We start from the raw sequence: 26,174 nt of genomic DNA on the forward strand, positions 1-26,174 counted from the left end.
ATTAGAGTCTAGTGCTCGTTAGTGGCTGCTTTTTGCTTTTGCTGCTTGCTGTACTGCTTATCATCTGACTGCCATGCCTGGGAACATTTTGATAACACCAATGGCGATGCGCCTGGGCTGGCAGATGGCCATGGCATCGCTCCTGTTTCTGTGGTGCTGTACTGGACAGGCTGGAACTCCAGTATGAACTCGAGTCGAAGGGACTGCAACCTGCGGATGAATTCACGTGGGAGCAGGACACCCCGAAGCATCTGTGGCCGTGGATAACCCCATGCCAGAGCTGGTACATCTCGAAGCATCTGTGGCAGTGGTTATGTCTGTGCCACAGCAGGTACACCTCTGAAGGATTGTGGCCCAAGGAAAAGTCCAGGCTGGAGAAGGTACACCTCAAAGCATCTGTGGCTGTGGATAAGTCTCTGCCGCAGCAGGTATACTCCTGAAGAGACTGTGGCTCATAGACAAGGCTCCACTCGGAGCAGGTACGCCCCTAAGGGACTGCAGTCTGCAGGTAAGTCCAAGCTGGAGCATGGACAAGGGGAGGAGTTCATTGCAATGTTAAACCCTACGGTCTGCTTTACTTACTAAACTGTCTTTATCTCAACCCATGAGTTTTCTCACTTTTATTCTTCCGAGTCTCTCCCCCATCCCACAGTGGGGCAGTGAGCGAGGAGCTGCGTGGGGCTTAGTTACCAGCTGGGGTTAAACCATGACAAGCATCAAGCCTTCACGCCAGCCATCCCTGCCGCCTCAATGTAAGGGCTGGCTGGGAAGCGGCCAGTAATCCTCGTACCTCCAGGGCTGCTGGCATGTGGCACTCGGCTGCCTGGCTTCGGCGGTGTCCAAAGTGACCTGGACGAGGCCCCGCAAAAACTCCTGGCTGAAGCCCATCTGGCAGAGCTTCAAGTATGTGGTTGGCCTGGCTTCCCCTTTCCCCAGCTCGCTGGAAGCCTTCGCACTCCTCACCCTCAGCAGGCTCAGGTCCTCAGGGCTGGGGCCTCACAAGGATGGGAAAAAAGAGGTTCTTTTTTTTCTCTCTCCCCAAGAACATCAGGCTCCCGCCAAGAAGCCACGCTCATGAGTAAGATGTCAGAAATGCTGCCCGCAAAACAAAACGGTTATTTGTTGCAGGCTCCCTGGCACCGACCTTCTGGTGAATCATTTATTCCTCTGCTTCTTCCCGTAAGAGCAAACAAGCACATGCTCCCAGTTGCAAACTGGGCTGCTCACTGCCCACCTGGCTCACAGGCCACCGACGCGCTCGCCAGCAGGATACTGGTTCAAACGTCCCCATCCAGCTGTGGGAGGGGTGAGAAGTTTTTTAAAAGAGCAGCAAACCCCTGCTCAAAAACATCGCCCTGACTGTTCAGGCTCTTGGCTGCTTCATTACAGTGCTGGCAGCAGCCACATCCCATTGTCCAAGGGGTTGGCGGCATGCCGGCGGGCTGTGCTGGATCACACCAGCTCCTGTGCCCGCCTTCCTCATCCTGCTTTCTTCCCGACCCCGGCAGAAGCGGGATCCAGCCTTGTTCTGCCCAAATCCCTCCCTGTACATTGCTGCCCCAGGGGGTTTTGATGCCCGTCTGGGTTTGCATGGGGGTGTGGGCTCACTGCATGCTCTTCCCCCTCCTCAATCAGCCAACGCATGCAAAAAATCCTGGGGCACGTCTTCCTAAGGATGTTCTGCAGCCCAAAACCCACCAGGGCAGTCCTAGTTGGATATCCCTGTCGGGAGCAGGATGGAGTCAGACAGGAATAAGCAGCCCCTCGCCCTCTGCACCGCCCCAAAACCCTCCTCTGTCTCCCCAAAGTGCAATTGGGGCTTTTCAGCATGGGGATGCCCCTTGGCACAGGGTCCTGGTGAGTGCTGGGAGGGAGCCAGGTGGGACAGCAGGAACAGGGTGGGCTCTGAAAGCAGGGAGAGCAAAGCCCTTTTTCTAGGGTAAACCCACCCGATCCGGGGGCTGCCGCCCCGCAATGGGGAGGGGCAGGACAGCCGTACTCCGAGAATGTGAACAGCCTGTTCCTGCTCTTACGGCAATGGCTTCAAGGCTGTTGGCAAGGAGCCACCGAGCCCTTGAGCTCCCAGCCACGCTGCCAGAAGCGAGTGCTGAGCAAGCGGTGGGACCCGTGCCGGCCCTCGGCGGGCCGTGTAACCCAGCGAGCCGCTCTCAACCCAGCTGAACAAGCCTCCTGCAAACCTCACGGTCCTGCATTCACCTTGCAGACCCTTCCCTCCAGGCACGCAAAAGCCACCCTCCACCCCGGCGTTTCGCTTTCCTGCACCTTCCCTCCGGCGCTTGCCCCAAAAGCCATCACCCACCACATCCCCTTAACTCTGCCCGGCCCCGCTCAGGAGCAGCCCTGGGAACTGAAGCACCTCCCCAAGGGCTGGGGGTGCGGGTGGGAGCGGAGCCAGGTAGAGGCACCCAGCCAGCAGCAGTAATGAGGACTGAACTTTGTCTCTCGGCTTTCTAGTGTCTCGTTTGTTCAGGTGCACGGGCAAATAAATGAAAAAGCTGGAAATGCAGGTGGGGAGGTAGGGATTTCGGTGGGAGGTTGGCAGCAAGCGCAGGTTGGTGAGACACCAGCTGTAATCCCACTTGTGGCAGGAGTTTGTGGGAAATGGGATCCCTAAATGGACACTCAGAAATGAGGGACAAGGAACAAACTGGCTGCGCTTGGTCCTGGTGGCTGCCAGTTGCCCCTGGCCAGCATCCCAACGCCACAGGTCCCTTCGCCTCCACACAAGCTGCAGAAGCAGATAATGCCCCATGGAGGGACCCCAGCAGCCCAAAATGGGGAACCTCCGCTGGGCTCCTGCCAGCAGCTTTTTCAGCAGCACATACATCAGGTGTTGGGACTGGGGTGCAAACACCCACCCAGAAAACCCCACCGAGCCCAAGCCCTCCTCCCTCCATCCCCATGCCCATCCCCACCAGCCTCCCCACTTCTCACAGCAATTCCTTAATTATCACCACAACTTAACAAACCTCATTACTCTGTGCCACCAAGGAAGTAGCTGAGGAGGAAAAAAAAAAAAAAAAAAAAAGAAATCTTTATTTTCGTGTGGGCTTGGGAAAAGTGACGTCAGGGGCTGGGACTGGGACTTTCAGATCCGCACCCAAATTACAGGCACGGCCAGAAAACCTGCATGGCTACAAGCGCAGGTGACGAACGCCTTTGCCCTCCTCCTGGTGCAAACCCTCTGCTCTTTCTGAGTGGGATAAAATCTTTTCTCAGAAAAATATGAGGGCTGAGTTTCCCTATATCAGCCTCGCACTCGGCTTCCAGGAGCCAGCCACCAAGCAGGAAGGATACTGATGTTTCCAAAACCCACATAGTTTGTAGCTCTGTGCCTTGGTGGTTTTTTGATTCAGACGGTTTTTACGTTCCTGCTGCTTTCTTGAAGCTTTCTTCTTTCTTTTTTCCACCCCTCAACCTTCTTGCGGCAGCCACAAGACTTCATCATGGCTGCAAGACCTCGTCATGGATGCCCAAACCAAAGAGAGGAGAAAACCCTTGAAACCCAACATGCAAACCCAGCAGTTGGGGGACCCCCGCCGCTGCTGCTGGCTTTAGCTTCTGCGGATGGGGATCGAGCCCTCGGTGGTGGTTTGCAGCTGGGGAGGGGGCTTTGGGGGGCTGGTGGGTGCCCCCCACCAGTGGCATGTCCCCGCTGCGACTGAGTAATCCCAGTGGCGTGCCTCTGCCCTAACCTGCCCAGGGCAGGAATCACTTATCAGCCCAAGAGGGCAAAAAGCAAAGAAGCACAGGCGAGGCGCCCGCCCCGTGGCATCGCCCGACCTGTGGGCATCCCCCTCCGCCTGCCCCGCAGACCGTGCCCGGGGCTGCGGCTCTCTCCCCCAACCTGGCCCTAAGTCCCCAGCACACCCAGGGAGCCCACCCCACCCTGCAGCCCGTCCCCCGAGAGAGCTGGTGTGCCCATCCCGGTGTCCTGCGTGGTGTCAGGCAGGGTGGCCCCACCCTGGCAAACCCTTCCTCTTGCCTATAACTAGCCCAGGCACCTGTGCCCCTGCTCCTCACTAGTGCCAAGCTGCCATGGAGAACTTCCCCCAGTCCGTCAGCATCAACATGCAGCCCTACGGCAGGAACGGGGCAGGCTCCCCGGCCACCGCCTTCGGCCCCACCATCACCTCTTTTGTTCAGCAGGAGCCTGTCCCCAACCCCCAGGACTTTGTGCTCTGGTCCTTCTTCAACACCATGTTCGGCAACTTCTTCTGCCTGGGCTTCGTCGCGCTCATCTTCTCCATTAAGGTGAGGTGAAAGTCACCCCCGTCCCACCACTCCTGTGCCTGGCTCGGGGGTCCCGCCTGCTGCCTGGTCCCATACCAGGGCTCCCCAGTCCCATCTCTTCCTGGCTCATCTTGTCCCACCCCACCGAATCCCATCCTGTCCTGTCTTGTCCCACCCCATCTCACCCCGTCCCATCTTGTCCCAAATCGCCCCATCCCCACCTCAGTCCCCATCTTCCCCCTCCCCAGGAGACTCCCCCCACTCCCTCCTGCCGCATCCAGCCCCACCACGCCGCTCTGCACCCAACGTCCCCAGAAAAGTCACCGTTTGAGGGCCGCCCGTCCTCCTTTGGTGCTTTGGGAAAGGGGGACCCAGGCAGTGCGGTGGGTCCAGCTCTCCTCCTGCGGGCTCGAGCGAGCCCCGAACCGTCTCCCACCAGTGGGGTAAGGTGGGCAGCCAGCTCCTGGCTCCCTCCCACGGTGCTCCCGAAATCATGGCAAGGCTTCGCCCCTACCTGAGATAAGAAACGGCTGCTCCCTTTTCCTTTATTACCTTGAAAGTGAATAATTTTTAACAGGCGCCTTGATAACCCCTCCGCCCTGCTCATCCAATACCCACCTGCCTCACTCGTGGGGGGAGACGTGCGGCTCCTGTGGGACCTTTCTCCCCACTCCCACTGGACAAGGGGGTGTCCTCAGGCACCCTCCTGGTGCACCCTGACTGAGACAACCCTCTTCAGCATGAACCTGTGGGGTGAGCTCAGAGAAAATAAAGCTCCTTCCCCACCCTTCTCCTTGGAAATGTCATGCTTCTGGGTTTGGGGAGGCGTTATTCCCCCCAGGCATCCCCACCTTGGGGGGCCGGGGCTGCCCCGAAACTCAGACGAGCGGGGAGGCAGGGCTGAGCGAGGAAGAGCAGCAGGAAAGGGGCTTGGCAAGGGGGTGCCACGTCTGTGCTGTTAGTTAAATAGCAGCACACGCACCCTCCCCGGGCTTCTGGGGTGCTCCGAGACGCCCCGCACCCCTCCCAGCTCGCGTTATCTGCCGTCCCAGTCCCAGCCGGAGATGGCCACCGCCAGGCTCTGCAGCCGCTGCCGGGGCACCCGGGGCTCAGCGGGGGACCTGGGGGGGGGTCCCACCTTTCCTTGCAGCCGCCTGCCCCTCGTCTCAGCACCCTGAAACCATCTGCCCAGCCCACTCCCGTCCCTGCCCCACCTCGGTGCCGTCTCCCCACCCTTCGCTGCCGAGGGAGCGGCCCTCCAAGGGGGAAAATTTCGCTTTGGAGCCCCCAAGGTCCCCCGGAGTCCCCAGAGCCCCCCCGACTCCCCACAGCTGCCCCACACCCGCCGGGTGGAGGTAGAGGGACGCGGGCGACCGTGCCCTGGGCGGCAGTGCCACCCCCCCCCCCGGGGTGGCCCCGGGCCGGGGGCCGTCCGGCGGCTCTGCCCGCCCCGGGGGGGGGGCCCGGGCCGGCGGGAGGGGGCGGTGCGGGGCCGGGTTTCGTTTCCCCAGCGTTCCCTCCCCTCGGCTGCTGGCTCGTCCCGGCCATGAAGCCCCGGCAGGCGGAGGTGTCCATCCCGCTGCAGCCCCCCGGGCGGGGGGCGACCCCCGCCGCCGGCCCCGACGGGCAGCCCCGGGACTACGTGGTCTGGTCCCTCGTCAACGTCCTGCTGGGCTACGGGCTCGCTTACCTGGGCTGCCTCTGCTTTCCCGCGCTCGTTTTCTCCATCAAGGTGAGGGGGGGGGGCGGCCCGGGGACCCCCACCCGCCACCCCCGCACCAGCCCGGCTCGGTCCCCTCGAACCGGCCAAGCCGTCCGGGGACCCCCGACCCGGCCCGGGACCCCCAGCCAGCTCCTCCTGGCACCCCCAGAGCCAACCCGGCCCGGGACAGCCGACACATCCCGACCCCCGCCCTGACCCGGGACCCCCCCCACCCCAGCCCCCTCCGACGCCCCGATCCGGTCGTGTCCCCCCCCCCCCCCCCCCCCCCGGACCCTTCCCCGGCCAGTGACCCCCACTCCCCGGGACCCCCCGACCCAGCCCGACACGGACCCCTCTCCTGTCCCGGCACCCCCAGCTCCGGTCTCCCATCCCAGACGCCCCTGATGCCACCCTGCCCTGGGACACCCCCCCCCCCCCCGCGATTCAGTCCTCCCCCCATGCAGTGTCGTCCCCGCCGCCCCGAGCCTGCCCACCCACGCGTCCATGAGGTCCCAGCACCACGTTGCAGCCAACCCCAGGCCGGCCCCCCAGCCAGGTCCCCCCTCTAATGAGCCCCCCATTTGCCCCCACAGGCCCGTGACTGCAAAGTACTGGGGGACCTGGAGGGTGCCCGGCAGCATGGCAACCGTGCCAAGGTGTTGAACATCATCTGCTCCCTCCTGCTGGTCCTCAGCGTGGTGGCCATCATTGTCATCGTCATCATAGCGACCACCCGGTGAATCAACCGACTGCCGCATGGCCACGGACCTGCTTGCTGCCACCACGTGGGGTGCTTCTCCTCCCCCCCTCTTCCTTCCCCCAAAATGTCCCCACTTCAGGCGCGTGGCGAAAGGGAGAGAAGCCCCGGCCCCTTGCTGCCCGCACCCCTGGGCATCCCAGCGCAGCCACCGCGAGGAAGGGGATGGGTGGGCCAGGTTGGGACACAGGGGACAGCCCCCCTCTTTTCTCTACTTGTGCGCTTCAGCAAGGAGCTGTTGGGCTTCCTGGGATCTGTGACACACGTGTACATCACTGTTGCCACAAATAAAGCTCGCCTGCCAAACCCACTTGCCTGTTGCCTTATTATAATCAGTGGGGAAGAAGAGTGTCCTTGTGCATCTTCAGGGCAGCCGCCTCCTCCTCCTGCTGCCAGCTCCACAGCTCTCTGCTTCTATCCCCACCACGGTGCAGAGATCTTCCAGTCCAGATCCAGATAAGTTTCTTCGTAAATGCTGAGGCATAGCAGAAGAAGGAAAGAAAAAAAAACCTCTGAGTTTTTCTGGCTGTACACACCCCATCCCACCACACAGCCCCATCTCCTCTCACTTCCAGGGAATCCTGTAGAAGTAGCTTTTCCAAATTTTGGTAATAAGTTGCCATTTAATGCATCCGACAGCCCAAACGTGCTGCAAATGAAGGGTCTTCCCAGCCAAGACCACCTGGAGGGATTGGGCTGAAAGTATTGGTGCAAGCCAGTGCAGCCAGAGGTCCCGGCACCGAGGGTCTCTCTCATATCAGCCCCTCAGAGTGACAGTCACTTGGCTTCGAAGTCATCCCATGGCTCCATTCTGATGGTCCTCCTCAGGCACTCGGCCTCTCCTTCGGTGATGCTGGAACTGTCTGTGCTCCTCATCGCAGGAGGAAGGCTGGATATAAAAAGCGTGTAGGCTCGCAAAACCAAGTTTGTTTCTCCTAGCTCCCAGCCAAGCATGTCTGATAACCACAGCCCGGGGAGGGCTGTAATTTCTCGGGTTTATATATAGAGGAGACGAGGCCGTGCCATAGACAAGGACTATATAAAGGGGCCGCCCTGTCCCACTCCCCCAGCCAGGCTGCTGGAGCAGGAGAACCGCGGCGTGCCCCTCTCCGTGGCTATGGACACCTCCTACCCACGGGAGGACTACCTGCCCGCGCCGTCCCACAAGCGGGAGCCGTCTCCGACCGTCCTCATCTCCCCGCCCCCCCGCGACCACCTCATCTGGTCCATCTTCAACACCATCTACATGAACTTCTGCTGCCTTGGCTTCGTGGCGCTCGCCTTCTCCGTCAAGGTAGGGGCACCGAGCGGGGATGGGAGACTGAACGTTTAGGGTCACCTGGGAGCCCTCCCCATGTTGGTGCCAAGGGATGGACTTCCCAAGGAGGCACAGAGCATCTGAAATAACTACCTGGGAGGGCTGGGGTAGGGGACAAGAGCCCACCACCCTCAGGAGGCTGGTTGCAGCTGACACCATCGCCTGGTAAAGCCCCCCCATTTTTCCTGCCACCTATTAACAAGGCTGTGAGATGGCCTGGAGAACCACAGCCTCCTGCCACTGCCGGAGGACCAACCGCTTCTTCCTAGAAGGTGTTGGGGGGCCATGATGCCCCCGGCCCCTCCACCCGCCGTCTGGCAGGAGCAGCTCCAGCTGGACTGGACCAGGGTGGAAAGACTGGGGCAAGCAAGAGCTGGAGCCAGTGAGGCTCTGAAAGACGCAGAAGGGAAAATCCCAGCGGCAAAGAAAGAGGGGCAAGAGGGGAGCAGGAGCATGTAGAGCTGGTGCGGACTAAATTGCAGGCTGCAAGGGGGCCAAAGCCACGTAGCAGGGCTGGGGGGAGGCACAGGGAGGGAGCTGCAGGCAGCCCAGGCACTGCTGCCCCGTCTCTCGGCTGTTGCAGGCACGGGACCGGAAAGTGGCCGGGGACGTGGAAGCTGCTCGGCGCTTCAGCTCCAAGGCCCGGTGCTACAATGCCCTGGCCACGGCGGGGAGCGTGGTGCTGCCGCTGCTGCTCGCCGCCCTGGTCATCACGGGCGTCATCCACCTCTCCAAGCTCGCCCAGGAGTCTGTTGGCTTCTTCACCTACCAGTTCAGTGGGAGCGACGATGAGGACAAGTGACCGGTGGGCGACGGGCTTGTAGAAATTCCTTCGCATGGCTGGTGGCCCCCCCAAAAAGACCACTGGTCCAGCATAACCCTGCCACCACCCATCTCTGCCACCCAGGACCACGTCCGCAAGCTTTCACGCCCACCGGGCAGCGTGTGGCTGGGGGGGGAGGCAGCCCCACAAGCTTCTCCCACACCGCTGCCTCTCCCCTCACCCCCCCCCGCCTGGTCCAGCACTCCTAGCCCTGCGGTGCCCGACCCCGGCTCCTGGCCACGCTTCTTGGGGCAGCTCACTTATTTTTGTTTACCCTGGTGTTTTTTTAACTCCTTCTATCCTGTATGGAGCACAGCATCCCTCCAGCTTCGGTGATTACTATTTAAATCATTAAACCATTTCACACATCACGAATCTTCTGCGTGCCTGTGTGCAGTGCAGGGGGGGGGTGCTACAGGGATAATATAAATACAGCTTTTCCACTCTGATCGTGCTCTTCGCAGCCAAGAGAATAATCTCTGTGAGCCTTAGAGCCACCCAGTGACTGACGAGGGGAAAGCAGAAAAGTTTCTTGGCCCTGTGGGGACATGCTCAAGCAGATGAGATGTCATCCCCTCCAAGGGGAGCTGAGACTTGCAAACTCATTGCAGTAAAGCAGATGTCCCCCAGCAGGTCCCCAGGCAAGGACAGAGGGGATGAGTGCAGGATGCAAGCCCATTGCTCTGTGCTATCCCTCCCTATTGCCCTCCCTGGGCCAGAGCCAGCTCGTTTTGGCAACTGGACTAAAAGGATGCCTTTTTAGGGGGAGGGGAGACCCCTTTTAATGCCATCTGAGATGCGGCTCAGAGCTGGGCTTTATCCCCAGCCCCATCAAAATCCAAATCCAGGTGCAGCCCACAGGGCTGTTATCAGGGGTGAGGGAACGGAGGGGTCCCTTTGTCCTGCCCTGCTGCTGAGGACTGCTGCTAATTAGGGGTTGGGTGACTTTTGACGAGGCCTGATGGAGAGCCAGCATAATTATAAGGTGGGGGAGTCACTTTGCCTCCTTCCCTAAGCGTTCCCACATGCTGCCTGTAGCAGGGAGTGGCCGCAGGGCTTTTTATAAACTCCGTGGGATTCAGCTGAGGTTCCTGGGGTTTTTTGAGAAAGGACAGACCTTGGCAGGGCAGGGAATGCCTTCGACATCCCCTCGCTTTGACCCACGTCTGCTCTAGCAAAGGCTTGGGGCTGGGAAACGAGGCACCAAACCCACCCCCAGGAAGGGGGATGCAGGAGGGGACAATGCTGCGAGGTGTAAGCTGTGTGTTGGGGGGGCATCATGGCCCCCATTTGCATGTGTACATGGGCACAGCCCTTCTCCTCTCCCTTGGGGCTTTCTAGGACACCAAAAATGCCTTTAACAAATACACAGCAGGTCTGTGCTTTCCCTGAGGCTGCTTAGCCAGAGGAGGACTCTGCTCAGACCCCAGAAAAACTCTGCACTTACCATCTGACATAATATTAATGATAACTGATGCCTGGGCTTCCTATAGCCCTTCAAATGTCAAGTTTGAAGGGCTTTAACTCCAAAACTGCTTGAAAAGAGAGATGATAATGTAGATAACACGATAGGGATTTTATACGCCAAATAACTCAAAAGAAAAGGAGCTGTGTGCTGCCCAAATGGGGCTAAAATGCTTTTGGCTGTGTATTTTGTGACTAACATTAGTGCCAAAGTAACACTCAACTCCAGCCTTACTTCCATCCACCCTGCCACGCTGCCTGCTGCCCCATGCTGCTTTTACTGAGTTTCTCATTACGGGGGTCAGCAGGATTTGGGGTGTATTGAAAACCCCAGAGGCTGCTGTGCGTCGCAGCCGAGGGATCCTCCTCTTTCTGCTCGCTGGCAGGTGGGACTGACATGGCAAAGCAGCGGTGGCTGAGCCTCCACAGCCCTTTGAGCCCCCGGAGTGACGCAGGTGGCTGGGAGAAGGTGAGGACCAAGCCAGGACATGCCAGAGGAGCTGGGAGACAGTGCCTGTACAGGCTGGACTAAATACAGATCCATTCAGCTTGGGGCATCCTTATAAATGTTTATGCTTTCAACATCTGCAAGTCATGGGTGTTTAGAAAACTGGTTTAAAACAGTCGCTTTCAGACTTGATGTTGTCTCCTCTGTTAAGTGAGAGATGTTGAAGGCATGTGAATGGGAGTCAGGGGGCTCAGTGCCGCCTGGCACCGACAAAGATGCTCAGCATCCCTCAGGGAGCTGCTGCCACCCCAGCCACAGCGAGAGCTCTGAGTCCACCCCCCCTCCCCAGGGCCACAAAGACAGACAGTGCACACAGTCCCATGGGGGCAAAGGGTTTATGGCACAGCCTAGGACTGCCCCCTTCCACCCCACCTTTACCTTCCCCCTCCACTGACATCCACTCTTCAACTTGTTTCTGCTTCTTCGGTGGGTAAAACCCGGATCAGCCAAGTTTTAAAATATCTCAGTGGATGACCTCTGAATCCAGCCGGCTGCCATGGGGATAGAGATGCTCTGCCCTACAACAAAAACCAACCCATGTGAGATATGGGAATGGTTTCTCCCTAAATTGTCTTTATTTTAGGAAGCAGATCCAGGTGATGACACCGTACCTTCACGCAGGGGAAACCACTGCCCCGACTCCTCCAGCACAGCTTCCAGGGGAGGTGCCAGGGGGTCCTGGCGAGACTCGATCACTTTGATCCTGATCTCTTCTTTGGCGATGGTGAACTTCAGTTTGTTGCCAAAGTAGGAGACACCGGTGACTTTCAACTTGTTGATGTCATTGGGAAGGGCAGGGTTGAAGCGGAGGCTGGACCTTGTGACCCTGGAAAGGCAGGAGCATGTCAGCAGTGGGAACAAAGGGTGGCCACAAAGGAAAGGAGCTTTGTGGGGTTGGTCACCTCCCCAGGCAGCACAGCCTCATACATCCCAGATGCCCCTCCCGTTACTCCGTGTCTCTGTGGGCAGAAGGGAGTCCTTGGTGTACCCCAAGGATCTCCAGGCAAATCCCAAACACACGGATGAAGCATGTGGTGAAGAGCTACCCGGGCCATGATTACACAGCCCAGGACCCTAAGGCGTTCCTGTCCCCCTTCCAGTTCCTCAGCTGGGGTCTGTGATTTCCATTAGGTTGGATTTTTTTTTTTTTTAATAAAAAAGAGAAAAAGATTTTTTTTTTTCTTCCAATGCGGCTCAGTTCCCCACTCCGGTTCAGAAGTTGGCTTCAGCAGCAGCTATGCTGGCAAAACTTCAGGAATGCCCTGCTCTGAGACAGGGAGGGGAATGGAGCACAGGAACAAGCAGAGGTACCCATGGACCCCAAGCAGGAATTGCCATTGAAATCTGGTCACATGAACCTAGGGGCGCAGGCTCTGGGCCATGTACTGGAATTAAACTCCAGTCACGTAAGGAGCTCAGGAGATGGCTGTAGCTGGGATTTTTAGGATGCAAGTTTAGCTTCAGCCCAAGCACCTAGCAGCAAGTATCTGTTCTCACCTGCTGTTGCTCTGAAAGCTGTATGATGCTAGCGAAGAGATGGTGGGAGCTCACCTCACGCCTGGTAGAGATGCTCCTGGAAGTGCTGCTCAATTAAATCACGAGACACGCCTGACCACTAGCACTGCCCCTCTCCTCTGTAATTTGCCACCTCAACAAAGATGCATCCACACAGCTCGGTTTTCACTTTCCCTCTGGGCTGTGACCAAAGTGGGTTGGCAAGGTGACCTTCAGAAACCCACATCAGCTCCCACTGCCACCGGTTTCAAAGGCTTTAAACTCAGCACCGCTACATGTCCTCCTTCACCGAAAGATAAAAATCAAGCAAACAGCTTGAATCCTTTCTCCAAGACTTTACCCAAAGTCAAGCAGAGCCCATTTGTGTGTTTTGGCTTTAGATGAGAAGAGACGATGGTCACTTATCTCCTACTCAAATCTTGACACGCGAGAGCTCTTGACCATAATCTCCAGCCTGTTGAGAGGGCTCAACGGACTGGAGAGGACTCAAGAGAGGCTCAGAAGACTGGAGAGCCTCAGGGGCAGGCCAACGCACCAGCCAGGCTCTGTGGCTTACAACAGGCAAGGCAAGAGCGCGGCCTTGATGGCTGCATAAATGTCATCTCAACATCTGCGGAAATTTGGCTGGAGCCCCAAAGCCTGTGGCTTAAGCCTGTGCCAAGAGGGGCCCAAACTGACACACAGAGCATCTGAAGACCTTCGAGCTTTGCAAAAACTGAGATTGAGGTTTTCAGCTGGGAATATGGTAGCTCACACCCAGCTCCACCAAGAAACCGGTGGGTTTCTCAGCAGCTTCTGGCCACACACATGGAGTAAAAACACATAGTTAGTGCTAGAAGGTTTCAATGGAAATCAAAAGGCTTGTCAGCTTGATCCATCCTCAATTAAACTAAGAATATGCTCAAGAGCCCATTGCTTCAGGGTTGAAACCACCGGGCTGCTTTGGATACTAGACACAGCTTTGAAATTATATGAACAGCTTAATGTTTTTTCTAAGATATTTTAATGCTGTGGCAATGCCAGCTGAGCACTTTCCTCCACAGAGGCTTGCAGAGTCACATGTGTGCAGATGTCAGATTGCTTCAGAGGGGCTGCAGAAGGTCTTTCCGCACCACATCCAAAGGAGATGGGATGATGTTATAGCTAAGCCAGAGGACAGACTTAGGGAATGACATTTAGCTTCCCAATTGTGCAACTAACTCATCAAGAGACCCAGAGAGAGTCTCTTACCAGTTCTGAATCTGTTCCCGTCTTTAAAGTGGGACTAGGCCTACGGCAGCTCAGTGCGGTGGTAGAGGACTGGGGTCTCCATTTACAAAGGTCCGCTTAGAAGGGCCACAGCGTATAAGGTGTATTAAGAAGAAGTCCTGTATTTGCCTGCAAGGTGCTTGTACAGACTTTCTCTTCAATTAGTTAACCAAAAGGCCAATGTAATTGGTGGATCGTAGTCTTTAAGCTTCATCCACACTTTGTGAAGAAACCAAAGCTACAACCACCTATGGAGCAGGCAGGTCTGGATGTGTTTCTGACATGCAGACAGCAAAATGATACAGGCTACCCACAATCCTGACATCATACAGAGATGTCCCTCTTCACTGAGGGCGTCAACTAGTGTTGAAGAGCTCAGTGTTGGCCTAGCTTTGACTCCTTTTGAAGCCAATAGCTTTCAACACTGACATAGCTGGAGGAGAAATGGACCAAAGCTTATAATTTCTGATAACTCCACCCTGTTCTCCACCAGTGACTAACTGTCCCCAGTATCCACAGTTCATCCAGGATCATTGATGTTCCTGTTTGTTTGTTACCTGTTGGGAGTTTTGGAGGATATTCTGGATGCGGCAAGTTCCCTTCTTTTTCATAAGTAAAACCACATTGCTCCAGCTAAACAGTAAGGTTTCGAGTGACATGTAGTTGCTTAGAAATTAAATGTAACATAACATAGGGGCTCACCTGAACCCTGTGTAGCCAAAGAGGACAGCTTGCAAGAATCCACCCATCCCGGTCAAGAAGTTCACAGCTCCTGACCCATCTGAGTTCTCCACCCAGATCTGCTCCAGCAAGAGAAAGAAATGACTCAACAGTTGCATTGGGACTTTTCATACAGTTTTGTGGATTTGAATATGCTTATCATTGGCACTGTCACATATGTGGAGTGTTGCAATGACCATGCCCATCCTGGCATGAGGCAGTGGGTGGGCTCTGATGCATCTCTACATACCACCATCGCCATTCCCTTTGCCATCCCTGGCAAGCAGAAGGAAGCCTGGGGCGAGCGTGATACTGACCCTTGGCTTTGTATTGCCTGGTAGGAAGCAGATGCCTCCTTACTGCTCTTCGGAAGCATACAGAGAAGATACAGAGTGTGCAACCACCTAGTTAATATAACAATACCCTAGTGACCCCACATGCAGTCAGCATAGGCTCCAGTCCAAGTGATATCTCATAGCAACCAGTGCGATGTGACCTGCTTAGGAACAGGCAAGACAGAAACAAGAGGCGTTTGTCACAGGGAGTACCCACGACACAGCTAACCTTGAAGGGCTCTGTGATGTTGCTGAAACACTTGTTCAGTTGGCTCTGGGCTCTCTGCACCTCCTTTAGCTCCAGCCAGCCCACTGCAAACATGCTCTGCAGGAGAGAAAAACAGCCTTTCACCAGCTCCTGTCTCCCCCAGGGGTGACAATACAGCAAATGCTCCAGAGTGACACCACAGCTGGCATCCTTCTGGCCCAGAGTAGACATCTGCAGCACACGTCTCTAGCTCTGCACCGTCCACGCTCCCTTAGAGTTTAAAGCAGGTCTGAAAAATCGTGCCCACTGATGGGGCTGGCAGTGACTAACTCAGACGGAAACAACCACCTCGTGGATGAATCCCATCTTAGGCTTTGCCCCTCTCCTTACCCAGGTCATGGCTGGCCCATCCAGCTCAGTGACGGATTCATACATCTCCAGGTCATTTCTCCGGACTTCAGAGCTCATGGGGTGCATCAGTGGGAATCCAAGCAAGACAACGTCAGCTTGTTTCACAGGTTCACCTGGGGAAAGGAGTTGGTGAGACCACGTATGCCAGCTGGGAGTAAATGGCAGACTGATTGTCTATTTATTCATACGCCGAACGAACCTGACTCACACAGAATCATAAACTTAGAACAACAAAGGCCACATCAACAGGGGGAAGGTAGTGGAGCTGCAGGGAGGATAACTCCTTGCTGCCTTGCTAAAGGCAGACCAGAACAGCAGGTTATGGTTTGTCCCTGGTGCCATGTTTGCTGGAAGCTGTGTCAAGGCAGGACGCTGGCACAGCCCTAACATGATGGCACCCAGACTGGTGTCACCTAAATTTCATGTGCAAAGAAATAGCTCCCACGACGCTATGCACCCAGATTACCCTGCCTCTAACTGTGAGAAAAGGGGCACTAAACTGGGTATGCATTTCTACTGGAACTGGCCCCTTCAATTCCAGAGGGCTCAGGGGTGCTGGAAGGACAACACATGGCACTTGACCTTGGAAAGATAGACCTAACTGTCAGCAATGGCTTCATAGCAACCATGTCATCGCAGCCTAGTACTAAAAGTCTCTTCCTACTCTCTGTGTTCCCAAATTTCCTAATTTTATGAGCCCACTAATGAGAAACGATCTGCCAAGAGGCAGAAAAAACATCTACAAGCCAGGGTCTCCACACTCGCAACCCAAATGCTGCACTTGGGAGAGCAACACTAGAGATTTTTACTTCAGCCAACCATTCAGCCACTGTTCCCCTCTTTGAAAAAGTCAGAGTCCCCACTTCTTGCAGGCTTACAAAGAAAGAGCAGTGGCCAACTCAAAGCTCTGCTGCTGCCTCTCCACTCACCTGGGCTGTAACCATCGTACTCCGGATGATATTTCTTCTCTGCATCAAAGGGCACTTTGATTTTCTTGGCACAGTCCACCCACTCCTCTGGCACAGGGATCAAGAAGTCCCGAGCAATATCAGCTGCAAAATTTAAGCTGAAAAGAAGCAAGGAACAATGCTTTACGTCATGCATGGGTGCCTGTGACCGCCTCAGAGAGGGGAAGAGAAGAAAGGGAACAGAAAGAACTAATTGAGCCGTAACTGCAAAGAAACAGCTACTCTGAAAGAGCATGGGTCAAAGTTTAAGCTTGGGGTAACAGCTTTCATTGCTGGAGTTGGTTGGGAGTCCATTCCTCTAGCTTTAGATGTCTCCAACTGGCTAATTGTATAGACACCTCATAAAATGCAGGGAGAAAAACCCTCCTGTGAAGTGGAATCCCTCTCAGTCTCATGCAGACACCTGAAACAGGTCAGATGAACCACCATGGGACCACCTACTTCTTTCTGCTGACTGCAAAGGCAGGCAAAGGAGACGAGCTCAGGTAGAGGTATGTGAAGAGAGGAAAGGTGTATCCCACGTGGGAGCCCTCCTGCCTCCTACCCCTGCCATATTGCTAGGCAGAAAAGAAGAGAGATGAGCCAGTGCTTCAACAAGGCATGCGCGTTACCTCCGCTGGGCCACGGCGTTGGTGTAAACAGAGTTATCAACCCGGTAATGATACTCATCTGGGGGCATGACACCTGGAGGAAGAGGAAGGGGACACTTCACACCGCAGCAAACCTGAGGTTTGGCATGGCTTTGTGCCCCTCCTCAGGGAGGTGGCACGAGGAAGGGAAGCTCTCCCATTGCAGGGACGCCTGCCCACTTGGCAAGGCGTCGCCTCTCTGCTTCTGGCAGGATCCCACAGCGATCTTGGTGCAATGCTCAATAGAGAACGTAAGTGATGCTTGTTGTGAAGGAGAAGCAACTTGGCTTACAGCTTTGGCTGATGGGAAGCAGATACCTTCAACGTGAGGGCATCTCCCTCACTTGACAGGCGAGGTGACCTATAAATTCTTTCAAGTCATTCAATCAAGTCAATCAAGTCATTAAATCTTTCCCTAGCTACACACTCAGCTCCTTCCTTTGCTGCTTTTGTGCAGATTGTCCCCAGGAGGAGAGATGGCCACTTCCCAAGAGAAACATGAAAATAGACAATTAAATATGTGACTCCTCTGGGGGCACTGGGGCTGTCTCCGAGGATCTTTGCACCAAGATCCAGCCTGCAGTAACCCCAGGGGCTCTTCTAGCTCTGATCACCCCATTTTCATCGAGACCCCTTTGCTCTAACCCAGCCTTCTCCTCCAGAACCTCCTCCCACAAACACATCTTCACTTCTCGTTTTCTTCCTCAGTGTCCCCTTTCAGAAGCAGCCCATCACTGGTAACTTGCACTCGTTAACATAATGTTGCTTCAGCAGGATTACTGCCTGGGGAGAGACCCTTTGCCCTGCCAGACATATCAGCAGTTGTACTTGTTCTGCACCAACAGCACCAGATGTCCTTCAAGGGATTAAACTCCTGCAGATTCCCTGGGGGATTTAAACTCAGGTCTCCTAGAAAAGACTTATAAAAGTCCTTCCTCTCTAAAGCCTTTGCACTCTGTTTTCTCTAAGTGCCACCAGTCACAACAGCAGATCTGAAGGCACCCATGCTTGTGGCATCAGCTTGTACCACTATGGAAGGAGACATTTAGAGGTGTCCTATGAGTGGCAAGGGGCTGAGAGAAAAAACAACCAGTACCGTGGCATTGGAAGAGAGCCAAGCATCTTACCCTGTGTTCATACAGACACAAACATCATCTAGCAGATATTCTAGAGGGCCGGAGTCTGAAGAACCCGTGCATTCCCGTCCAGGTCTGACCGGAGGGGCTCCGAGCCTCTGCTCACAAACCCCTTCCCTACAAACAGGTCTGGCGGTTGCAGAAGTACCTTTGATGTGGTAGCATTGCTCCTCCTCGCTCCATACCATCCTGCTGCACCAGTACTGAGCCACAGCATCCACCAGCTTCCAGCCTCCATCTTCCCTGAACAGCTTCTGGTCCTGGAGGGAGCCAAAGCCAGAGGAAAAACAGGCACATGAGGGAGACCCCACCAGACCCAAACTCAGCAGAAAGACAAGAGCTCTAAGGAGATGGATGTAGCAGGAGAAAAGGTCAGAAAACTGGCCTGGATTGAGCCAACAGGATGCTGAGCCACCCGTGAGGAGAAAGGACAGAGGAGGCAGGGCTGAAGAAGCGACCCTGGGGTGCTACCGGCAATTCTGACAGGAGCAGACAACAGCAGAGTTTCTCTGGGAAGGGACAGTGACAGTCACCAGATGCCCTGCAGGCCTTGCCACCAGGCCATGCAGGTGGCACACGCTCCCTTTACCTGCGTGGTGCAATAATACTGCTCAAAAGCCATCAAAACATCCCCAGTGATATGGATTTCTTGGGCTCCATAGATCTCTTCAGGGCAGACTTCCCGGCCGGTGGCTGCACTCTCCCATGGGAACTTAGCACCCTGCCAGGAGAAGACGTCCATGAGGCAGCTGAGCACAACATCTCGAGATGCTCTCCCCTGCCCACCACCTGTGGGCAATGCCCTGCTCACAGCCCCTGGCTAAAACTAGAGCCAGAGATGAAAAGCAAAGCCCAGCTGTCCTCCCGGGTGGCAGTGGCTGGGTTGCGTTGCCCTCAGCCCAACATCGCTGTCCCCACCTTGTAGCCTTGCTCCTGTGCATTGCGTAAGGCCCCTTCCAGCGTGCGAATCCGGTACTCCAGGATGGCTCTGGCAGCTTCAGGATAAAACAGCAGAATGTTTGGGAACATCCAGGTGTCCTGGAAACATCCAAGCAAGGCAAGATGGTGGCATTGCCTGGTGGGGCACCCACATGCTCCCACCAGTTTCACCCTTCAAGGCCACCCCCATGCCGAATGCTCTGACTGTGATTTTGCTACTACTTAAAGGTGCTGTCCCATGGGCTCATTAAAAGGGATAAATCCACAAGGGACTGCTTCTGCCCATGCCTGCTGCTCTCTGGTATCTCCCTAGGATGATCTCAGCAGGACCTCCCCCCCATCATGCAAGAGAAGGGAGGCAGGAGTCCTCCAAAACCAGAAGCTCTGGAGAGGGTCAAAACCACACGCATCACCAGGAAGAAAGCACACAAGGTCCACAGGACTGAAAAACCCTTGCCCACTGAAAGACCAGACTAGGTTTAGCACAGGAGCCTCAACACCACCCGGCAGTGTCTCCTGCTCACCCCGTGCAATGGTTTTTCAGCTGCAGAGCTGCGCACCCAGTCGCCGTGGCTGCTCCGAGAGCAGATCGCAGCCTCTGGCTGGGGCAAAGCCACCCAGCCCAGCCGGTTTATCGAGTACACACCAAACCTACGTTTAAAACCTGAATGAGCCCATCACAGAAAACTTTTCTGTTTTTTCAGTGATTCAGGCACAATAGGGCTCCCTGATGCCACCAAAGCTGAAAGGAGAAGGGCAGGTTTCAACTTGCTTTGTTTTAAACAGCTAAAAGTTGGTGGCCGTGCTCTAAGCTGGTCACTGAAGCTCCCTTGGGTGAGCAACCTGAACTATCTTAGCCCCATGCCTCAGCTTGGGGAAGGGCTCTGCCCTGCGGTGGGGTCTCTCCTGGCCCCTCGCCCTCACTGGCTAGGCAGCAGCCCCAGGCACCTAGCTTCAATTTTGGCAATTTGCCTTTGATTTAGAGGACAACCCAGATGAGTAACTCCAGGGATCAAGCTGGGTCTGGGCAGCTGTTACAAAAGGATCAGGAGGATGCTCTCTAACAAGAGGCTGGTGCCAGGGTACCCCTACTTGCGGGTAAGGAGAAAGCCGTCTCCTGCTGAGCCTTCTCTGAGTCTTCTCCATCCCAGTCACTGTACAAAGCCCCCAGGTTACCAGCCAGCATGACCTCCACCCACCTGGTCCCAGAAGACGTGCCCCCAGTAGTCCTCGCCCTGAGTGCCGTTGGACAAGCCGCCAGGGCTGATGCCGTGGAAGAGGAAGCCCGGGTTTCCCTGGGGCGGGATGGCACTCAGCAGGTAGTAGAGACACCCGTAGAGGGCCTGCCTCAAAGGCAGAGGTCCATCCAGGTCTACGCAGCAGCCTCGCCACAGCATGGCCCACGCGTGGACATGGGAGGAGTGCAGGGAGCCAGCAGTGACGAGGGCCAGCCCTTCGCTGTAGCTCCTCTTCGCCTCCTCTTCGCTCTCGGCCACAGCCGTCAGGAACTCCCAGGATCGCTCCCGCTCCTCCCCGCACAACGTCAAGGTTTGTGGCACGGGAGTCCAGAGCATGTGAACTGTGGGACGGGGTCCCCCCTCCACCTCAGGAACCAGCGTCTTCCCGTAGACGTAGCTGTGGGAGACATCAAGCAACCAGGGAAGGGAGAGCGGAGTAGGTGGGACTCCATCACGTCCACCCACGCAGAGGGGACCTCACCTGGCTGCGGGTGTCAGGCTCCCGTTCCCACCCAGGGTGGAAGCTCCTTTGTCCCCAAGCTTCAGCTCAGCTGCTGTCCCACCCCCAAAGTGCAGGAGACTGAAATTCATTATGACTGGTCCCCAACCCCAGCAAGCCATTTTCAGAGGCCATCTCCTCCAAACTCGCCATCTTCCCCAAACTCATTTCTTTGTAATCACATCTAGTCCCTGTGGCCTTTGTTGCTCTTTTACATGTTGGTGTAAGTACTAATTCTGGAGTTGCAACTAATAAAAATATTTCTATGCTTAATTTTGGGCTTTGTTTATACCTGCCAGGAAGAAGCAGATTTACACAAGCCTCCATGCTACTTACGATTTCAGTCTAGCTCTAGCCTTACTTTTGCAATTTATTTCCTAACGGTGAGCAGGGCAGCGTGCAACAGCCCATGAAGGATGTATTCAGGGCAAGGTCCCCCCACGATCCAAACTCACTGTGCTCCCTGGAAATCTGGTCCTTGGTTCAGGTCCAAGTCCTGGCTCTTTGGCACAAAAGGAGTCTGGAGCTGGACTGTGATGGGTTGGGTGGTGTGAGCTGATCGCCAGATGGTGATGCTGAAGGCCATCAAGTGGACAAGGGAGTGGTGAGCATAGATCTGATGGGTGGCTCCATAATCTGTTGCCTGAAGCACATGGCTGAAGGTTCCTGTAAGCACAACGAGAGCTGTCAGCCTTTTGAACCATCAGGTCCTGATGTTCTGCCCCAGACTCCCATTTCTGCCTGGTTCCTACCGACAAAGGAACCGTCTTTCCCAAGTCCAGATCCAAACACAGCTTTTGACTGCACACCACTGTTAACACACTGAATCTGGCTAAGCCACTGAGGAATGATTTGTGCTATAAAACATTTTATCAGGCTTCATGATTAAACACTGTTTGCCAAGCCTAGCTCCAGCAGGGATTGAGATACAGTCTGAAAATCGCTCTTATTCTCACAAGAAAGGGGAATTCGCCACTTGCTCCCACATGACTTCAGAACAACACCCCTCAGGCAAACAGAGAATGGGGAGAAGAAAGATGCGACCTTGTGGAAGAGCCAACACAGGCAAAGAGGGGTTTAACTTCTAGAAGAGGGTCACCAGCAGTTAGAGGGAAAGAGCAATGGGTGCCCAAGATGAAGATGTGAAAGGAGGCAGCAGGACAAGGAGGTTCCTGCCCGTGCTCTGCTGTTTACCCGTCCGGGTGTTCAAGGTGAAGGTCTCAGCCAGGCTGTCCGCACCAGGCACCATCATCCTAACGTTAACGGGGCTGGGGATGTCGGCACGGTGCGTGTCTCCCACTGCCCCGTTGTACACGCCGTTGATGTGGAGGATGTCCCGGTACACACGGGTGCCCAGGTAAGCATTAGTCACCGTAGCCAGCAGCCGTGGGTCTGAGGGCAGAGAAGTGGAGGTGAACACGGCAGGGTCCTCTTTGCCATCAGCCATTTTCATCAACCCAAGCTGCAGAACAACAACAGAGTCAGGTACAAGGGTTGAACGGACAAAATTGGGACAGGCTGATCGTGGCCATGTTGGACGCCAGCCGAAAGCAGGGGCTGCAAGCTGCTTCTCTCTCTGTAACCTGCCTGTAACACCCCGGCCATCAGCAAAGCTGGCTGCTCACCTGCTTCCAGCCCCGTTGCACTCCTAGGGTCTCCATTTCTTTTAGTCTCCCTTCTGATGACCACCAGCACCTCTACCAGCAGTTTTCCTCCATCCCAGCTTTCCTCCCAGTGCCTGGGGCAGCTCTCCTCCACCCGGGCTCATTTCTTCCTTTGCAGCTTCCCTTGTTCTCTCTCTGCTCCAGCCAGCTCCCAGCCAAGTGAGGCAGCTCCTCCAGCTCACCCAAACCTCACCGACTCATTGGCTCTGTTGCTTCCCCAATTTCCCCCCCTTTTCCCCTTCCGCTGCCCTCTCCGTGACAGGATCTCGCCAGTTTCTCCCAGTACAACACAGCCACCTTCCTCTTCTTTCCTCCTCTTCCTCCCAACACTATTCCATGACACTATTAAACACTCTTCTGTGGCCTCAGCAGCTCCCCATCTCCCAACTCACTGTACCCCTGTGCTCCTCCTCACTCTTGCATCTCTAGCTCAGCTTCAGTTACTGGCTTGCTGGGCTAGGAGCTTTTTATTTCATTGAAATATATATATAAATATATAAAAAGATATATTTATACACAATATATAAACAAATATATGAATATATGTTAAAGATAGACACATATAGACACATGTAAACAGCACCTCACAAAAGGAAGCAGTAGCTGGTGCCTGGCAATGCTAAGCACTAGAATAATATAGAAATAATAAAGTAAGGCACTGAGAGACTCTCCAAGCAGAGCTGGAAAGCCAGTCGGGGGGGGCACGAGAGCAGGGAGAACATGCCCAGCCCAGGCTGGTGGTCCCCAAAATCCCCCCCGATAGCAGCTAGCTGCTGGCAGCTCTCAGGGTTGGCTCTGTTTCCTCATGCCAGGCAGTGCCTGAGATTGAATTGTGAGAAAAATCCTCTTCCTGCCTTCAAGTTAAAAAAAAAAACAAAAAACCAAAAACCAACCACCCAAAAACAAACACAAAAGGGCTGCAGAAAGTGAGGAGGTTAGCTCTTGCCTTTGGTCTAGGGCTGAGAGTGAACTCTGGCCGTGGGGCTCCCGTGCGGGGAGGGGAAGGACGGAAGTTGCCCAACTGAGAAAGGAGGAAGGAAATGACTTTTTTTCCTCCCTCCTTAAAAAAAGATAATAGTAATAAAAAAAATAAATCTTGACAGGCAGGTGTTTGCCCAGATGAGCTCATCGCCCACAGCAAAGACCACAGATATCCTGGGGCTGCCCTGTGCTCTGGGAAAGGAGGAACAGAGAGAGAAAAAACAATCTCCGATGATTTACCATCTAAAAGCCGCCTGAGAAATGCAGCAACAGCTCTGGCGGAGAGCTGCGGCTGCTTTCCAGCCATTGCGCGGGAGGAACAGCACACACACCTCCGCAGCAGGAACTACGTGGGATAACTGCCCTTTGTCCCCAGCCACGCTCTAACCCTTTTCCTTGCCTGCTTTCAGAGGGAACGGATCCAGACTTCAGTTCTGGCACGCTTTTCCCGGCTTCCTTCCCATGACCCCTCTGTCCCCACCGCAGCGCGCTCTTCCGGGCACGGCACCGGTGCCAGCGAGCACCCTGCCCTGACCTCCCGCACCGCAGGGGTACTGCTGGCGTCCAGCCCCACTTCTCCCAGCCCCTGACTTCTATTGCTTCTAAAGCCCAGTTACAGATGGAGCAGCATTTTACCATGCTGTCCCCAAAGAGGGGCAGGTCACCTGCCGTTACACAAGAAGATGCCCATCCTTCCCTGGGCTGAGCTCCGCCACGCACCCGGACCATGCCGTCTTGGACCCAGCACTTGTCCCCAGCAGGCTCTTTGCCCTGGCGTGACCATGCCCAGGCTCTCGCCTTGCTGCAACGTGGTTCTCCAAAGAGATCCATGACCGAGTTTGACCGGTGTGAGTCCTCGAGACAGTCACAGTGCTGCATGCGTGTCCTCTGACCGTGGCAAAGGCTCAAGCTGTTTCCCTGCAGACCATTTGGAGCTGGCAAAGCTCCTGCTGCCTTCTGTCACAGGCAAGCCAAAAAGCAGATGCCATAACTGCTGAATGCAACAGCCAAAATTCACCCCATGTCATGCCCTTCAGCAAGGGGAGGTGACAGCCCCTCCAAAGACACTTTCACTCCCCATCTAACACAGCAAGCGTAGGACAGCACAGAAGTATTGTGCTACAAACCCAAGCTCAGAGGCAGAGGGGGCAAAGGAGCAAATTACTGTGGATCCAGGTGGATATTCCCCCTGGATCCCAGATATGCCTCCAGCTCACTTGTCAATGCTTACTGGAAGACGGAAGCTCCCAGATCCACCTGTTACTTGATCCTATGTCTCTTCTGTCTCAAAGCCTTTCCTGCTCCCTTCCCCACGCTCTGAGCCATCTCCAAGCACAGCCCAAGCGTGGGGCAGCCCCAGCTTTTACTCATCAGCCTTCACACTCCTGCAGCAGAAGCATCTTCGGGGTTCCCTACTCAGCCCCCATCAAGCACTGCCCATGTCTCTAACACGTCAGAGGGGCTTCGCAGTGGTTTCGCTGTCCTGCCCTGTGCAGAATGTTTGGTCCTTGTAGAAACAAACCTCTCTCGGCAGGAAGATCTATGGCCCTGTCCTCGTGGATCAGGGGAGGCACGGAAAGTGCTGCAGCCAGATGCTGTGCCTCTGCCCTGGTGCTCAGAAAGGAGGATTATCTTATTGAACAATCCAGCATTTACAGGATAGATATTATACATCTGTTCTCCTCTCTGTAAATCCACAGAAAAGCCAATGTCCAACTCGAGCCAAGCTGCCGTCAGTATTAAGGAAGTGAAAATGTGTTTCCTCGGTCCAGAAGCAGTGAAAAACACTGTGTCTCTTTGCTGGCTGCTTCTTGGGAAAGGCGAAGGCTCCTCACCGCTTCCCCCTGAGTGAGGCGCGACAAGTCCCTCCAGATTCAGCCTCAAGCCCACCACTGCCAGCCCCAAAGAGAACAGATACAGCCATCGACTGAGTCAGAAGGAACACAAGGTCAGAGACTGCACTGGAAACATGAGCTTGTAGGGAAGAAACGGGGGGGCACAAGTAAAGGCAATGTTGTTTGTCCTACCTCTGGGTCCAACGCTGCTAAACAGGACCAAAGAGAGGGTTTTCCATGGGCACACGTGGTAACACGTCCTGGAGTGGCCTTCCTGCCAGAAAATACCCAGGAAGGAAGCTGAGGAAAAAGAGGAGGAGCAGCAAGGGTGTCCGGGTTAAGAAAAAGAGCTGCTGTACACCTTCCTTACCAAAACAAGGGGTGGAAAGGTCAAAGAGCTCTCCCGTGTCAACTGCTCCTGGTCTTCCGCTCACCAGCTTCCCAGATTCACCAGGAAAGCAGACGAAGAGGCGGATGCTCTCTGCACAACAGAGCCTTCCTGGATCAGCGCTGTTGCCACAGATACCCGAGATGCCTTGGAGAAATCCAGCAAAGGGCAGAGCCCAAGCATTGATGTTTGCTCCCAGCTCTACTCCTTTCGTATTCAAGGATCTAAGCTCATACCTTGTCACAGCAAGTTTAATTTAGTCTTTTCTTTAATCTTCACGACTGCCAGCTGGTCCAGGCAAGGGCTGAGTCTATGGCAGAGGCAGGGACACCCACCCCACCAGACAGCAGCCAGGCTCCCCCCACACGCTTCAGAGCGGAGACCCCACCAAGGCTGTGGGGTGCGAGTACCTCCTCCAGCAGCCACCAGCAGAGGTGAAGAGCATTTCACTCCCCCAGCTGACCCAACAGGCTTGCACTCTACTTCCTTTGCTTTATTAAAGGAAAATTGAAATATTCTTTTTCAGAAAAGCCCTTTCTCACAGCAAGCCAAAACCTCCTCGAACTCTGCCATAGCTGATCCTTCCAAGCAGCTGATCTTGCTGTGGCCAGAACGGGGGGGGGGGGGGGGGGGG

At 55.3% G+C, this 26,174-nt stretch overlaps 4 protein-coding genes across 8 annotated transcripts; 3 read left to right on the plus strand and 1 right to left on the minus strand.

Moving 5' to 3' along the window:
• Positions 1 to 3,684: 3,684 nt before the first annotated feature.
• On the plus strand, positions 3,685 to 4,779 carry LOC128152545 (interferon-induced transmembrane protein 2-like). Its single transcript, XM_052810903.1, has 2 exons — positions 3,685 to 4,275; positions 4,587 to 4,779. The coding sequence occupies exons 1-2, from the start codon at positions 4,060 to 4,062 to the stop codon at positions 4,770 to 4,772; spliced, it is 402 nt and encodes a 133-aa protein (XP_052666863.1). The 5' UTR covers positions 3,685 to 4,059; the 3' UTR covers positions 4,773 to 4,779.
• A 968-nt stretch (positions 4,780 to 5,747) lies between these two features.
• On the plus strand, positions 5,748 to 7,023 carry LOC128152547 (dispanin subfamily A member 2b-like). Its single transcript, XM_052810905.1, has 2 exons — positions 5,748 to 5,986; positions 6,550 to 7,023. Exons 1-2 carry the CDS (start codon positions 5,801 to 5,803, stop codon positions 6,694 to 6,696), a joined length of 333 nt encoding a protein of 110 aa, XP_052666865.1. The 5' UTR covers positions 5,748 to 5,800; the 3' UTR covers positions 6,697 to 7,023.
• PGGHG (protein-glucosylgalactosylhydroxylysine glucosidase) lies at positions 7,008 to 26,155 on the minus strand. 5 transcript variants are annotated; one of them, XR_008238687.1, is made up of 15 exons: positions 25,345 to 26,155; positions 21,867 to 22,134; positions 21,128 to 21,338; positions 20,135 to 20,570; positions 18,915 to 19,034; positions 18,586 to 18,717; positions 18,145 to 18,256; positions 16,843 to 16,915; positions 16,193 to 16,329; positions 15,243 to 15,376; positions 14,874 to 14,969; positions 14,292 to 14,389; positions 11,438 to 11,652; positions 11,205 to 11,344; positions 7,008 to 7,188 (listed from the first exon to the last, which is right to left on the minus strand). XR_008238687.1 is itself a non-coding variant. In XM_052810901.1 (14 exons), the coding sequence occupies exons 2-14, from the start codon at positions 22,123 to 22,125 to the stop codon at positions 11,280 to 11,282; spliced, it is 2,088 nt and encodes a 695-aa protein (XP_052666861.1). In that variant the 5' UTR covers positions 22,126 to 22,134; positions 25,345 to 26,155; the 3' UTR covers positions 11,148 to 11,279. The 5 variants fall into 5 exon arrangements, 1 of the variants encoding a protein (XP_052666861.1); XR_008238688.1 differs by lacking the exon at positions 7,008 to 7,188 and adding an exon at positions 7,554 to 7,602; XR_008238689.1 differs by lacking the exon at positions 7,008 to 7,188 and adding an exon at positions 9,249 to 10,969 and having other exon boundaries at positions 21,867 to 22,064.
• Positions 7,246 to 9,201, plus strand: LOC128152546 (interferon-induced transmembrane protein 5-like). The gene is made up of 2 exons (XM_052810904.1): positions 7,246 to 8,007; positions 8,615 to 9,201. The coding sequence occupies exons 1-2, from the start codon at positions 7,831 to 7,833 to the stop codon at positions 8,831 to 8,833; spliced, it is 396 nt and encodes a 131-aa protein (XP_052666864.1). The 5' UTR covers positions 7,246 to 7,830; the 3' UTR covers positions 8,834 to 9,201.
• Positions 26,156 to 26,174: the final 19 nt, after the last annotated feature.

This window comes from Harpia harpyja, chromosome 16, assembly GCF_026419915.1.
Source record: "Harpia harpyja isolate bHarHar1 chromosome 16, bHarHar1 primary haplotype, whole genome shotgun sequence".
NCBI lineage: Eukaryota > Metazoa > Chordata > Aves > Accipitriformes > Accipitridae > Harpia > Harpia harpyja.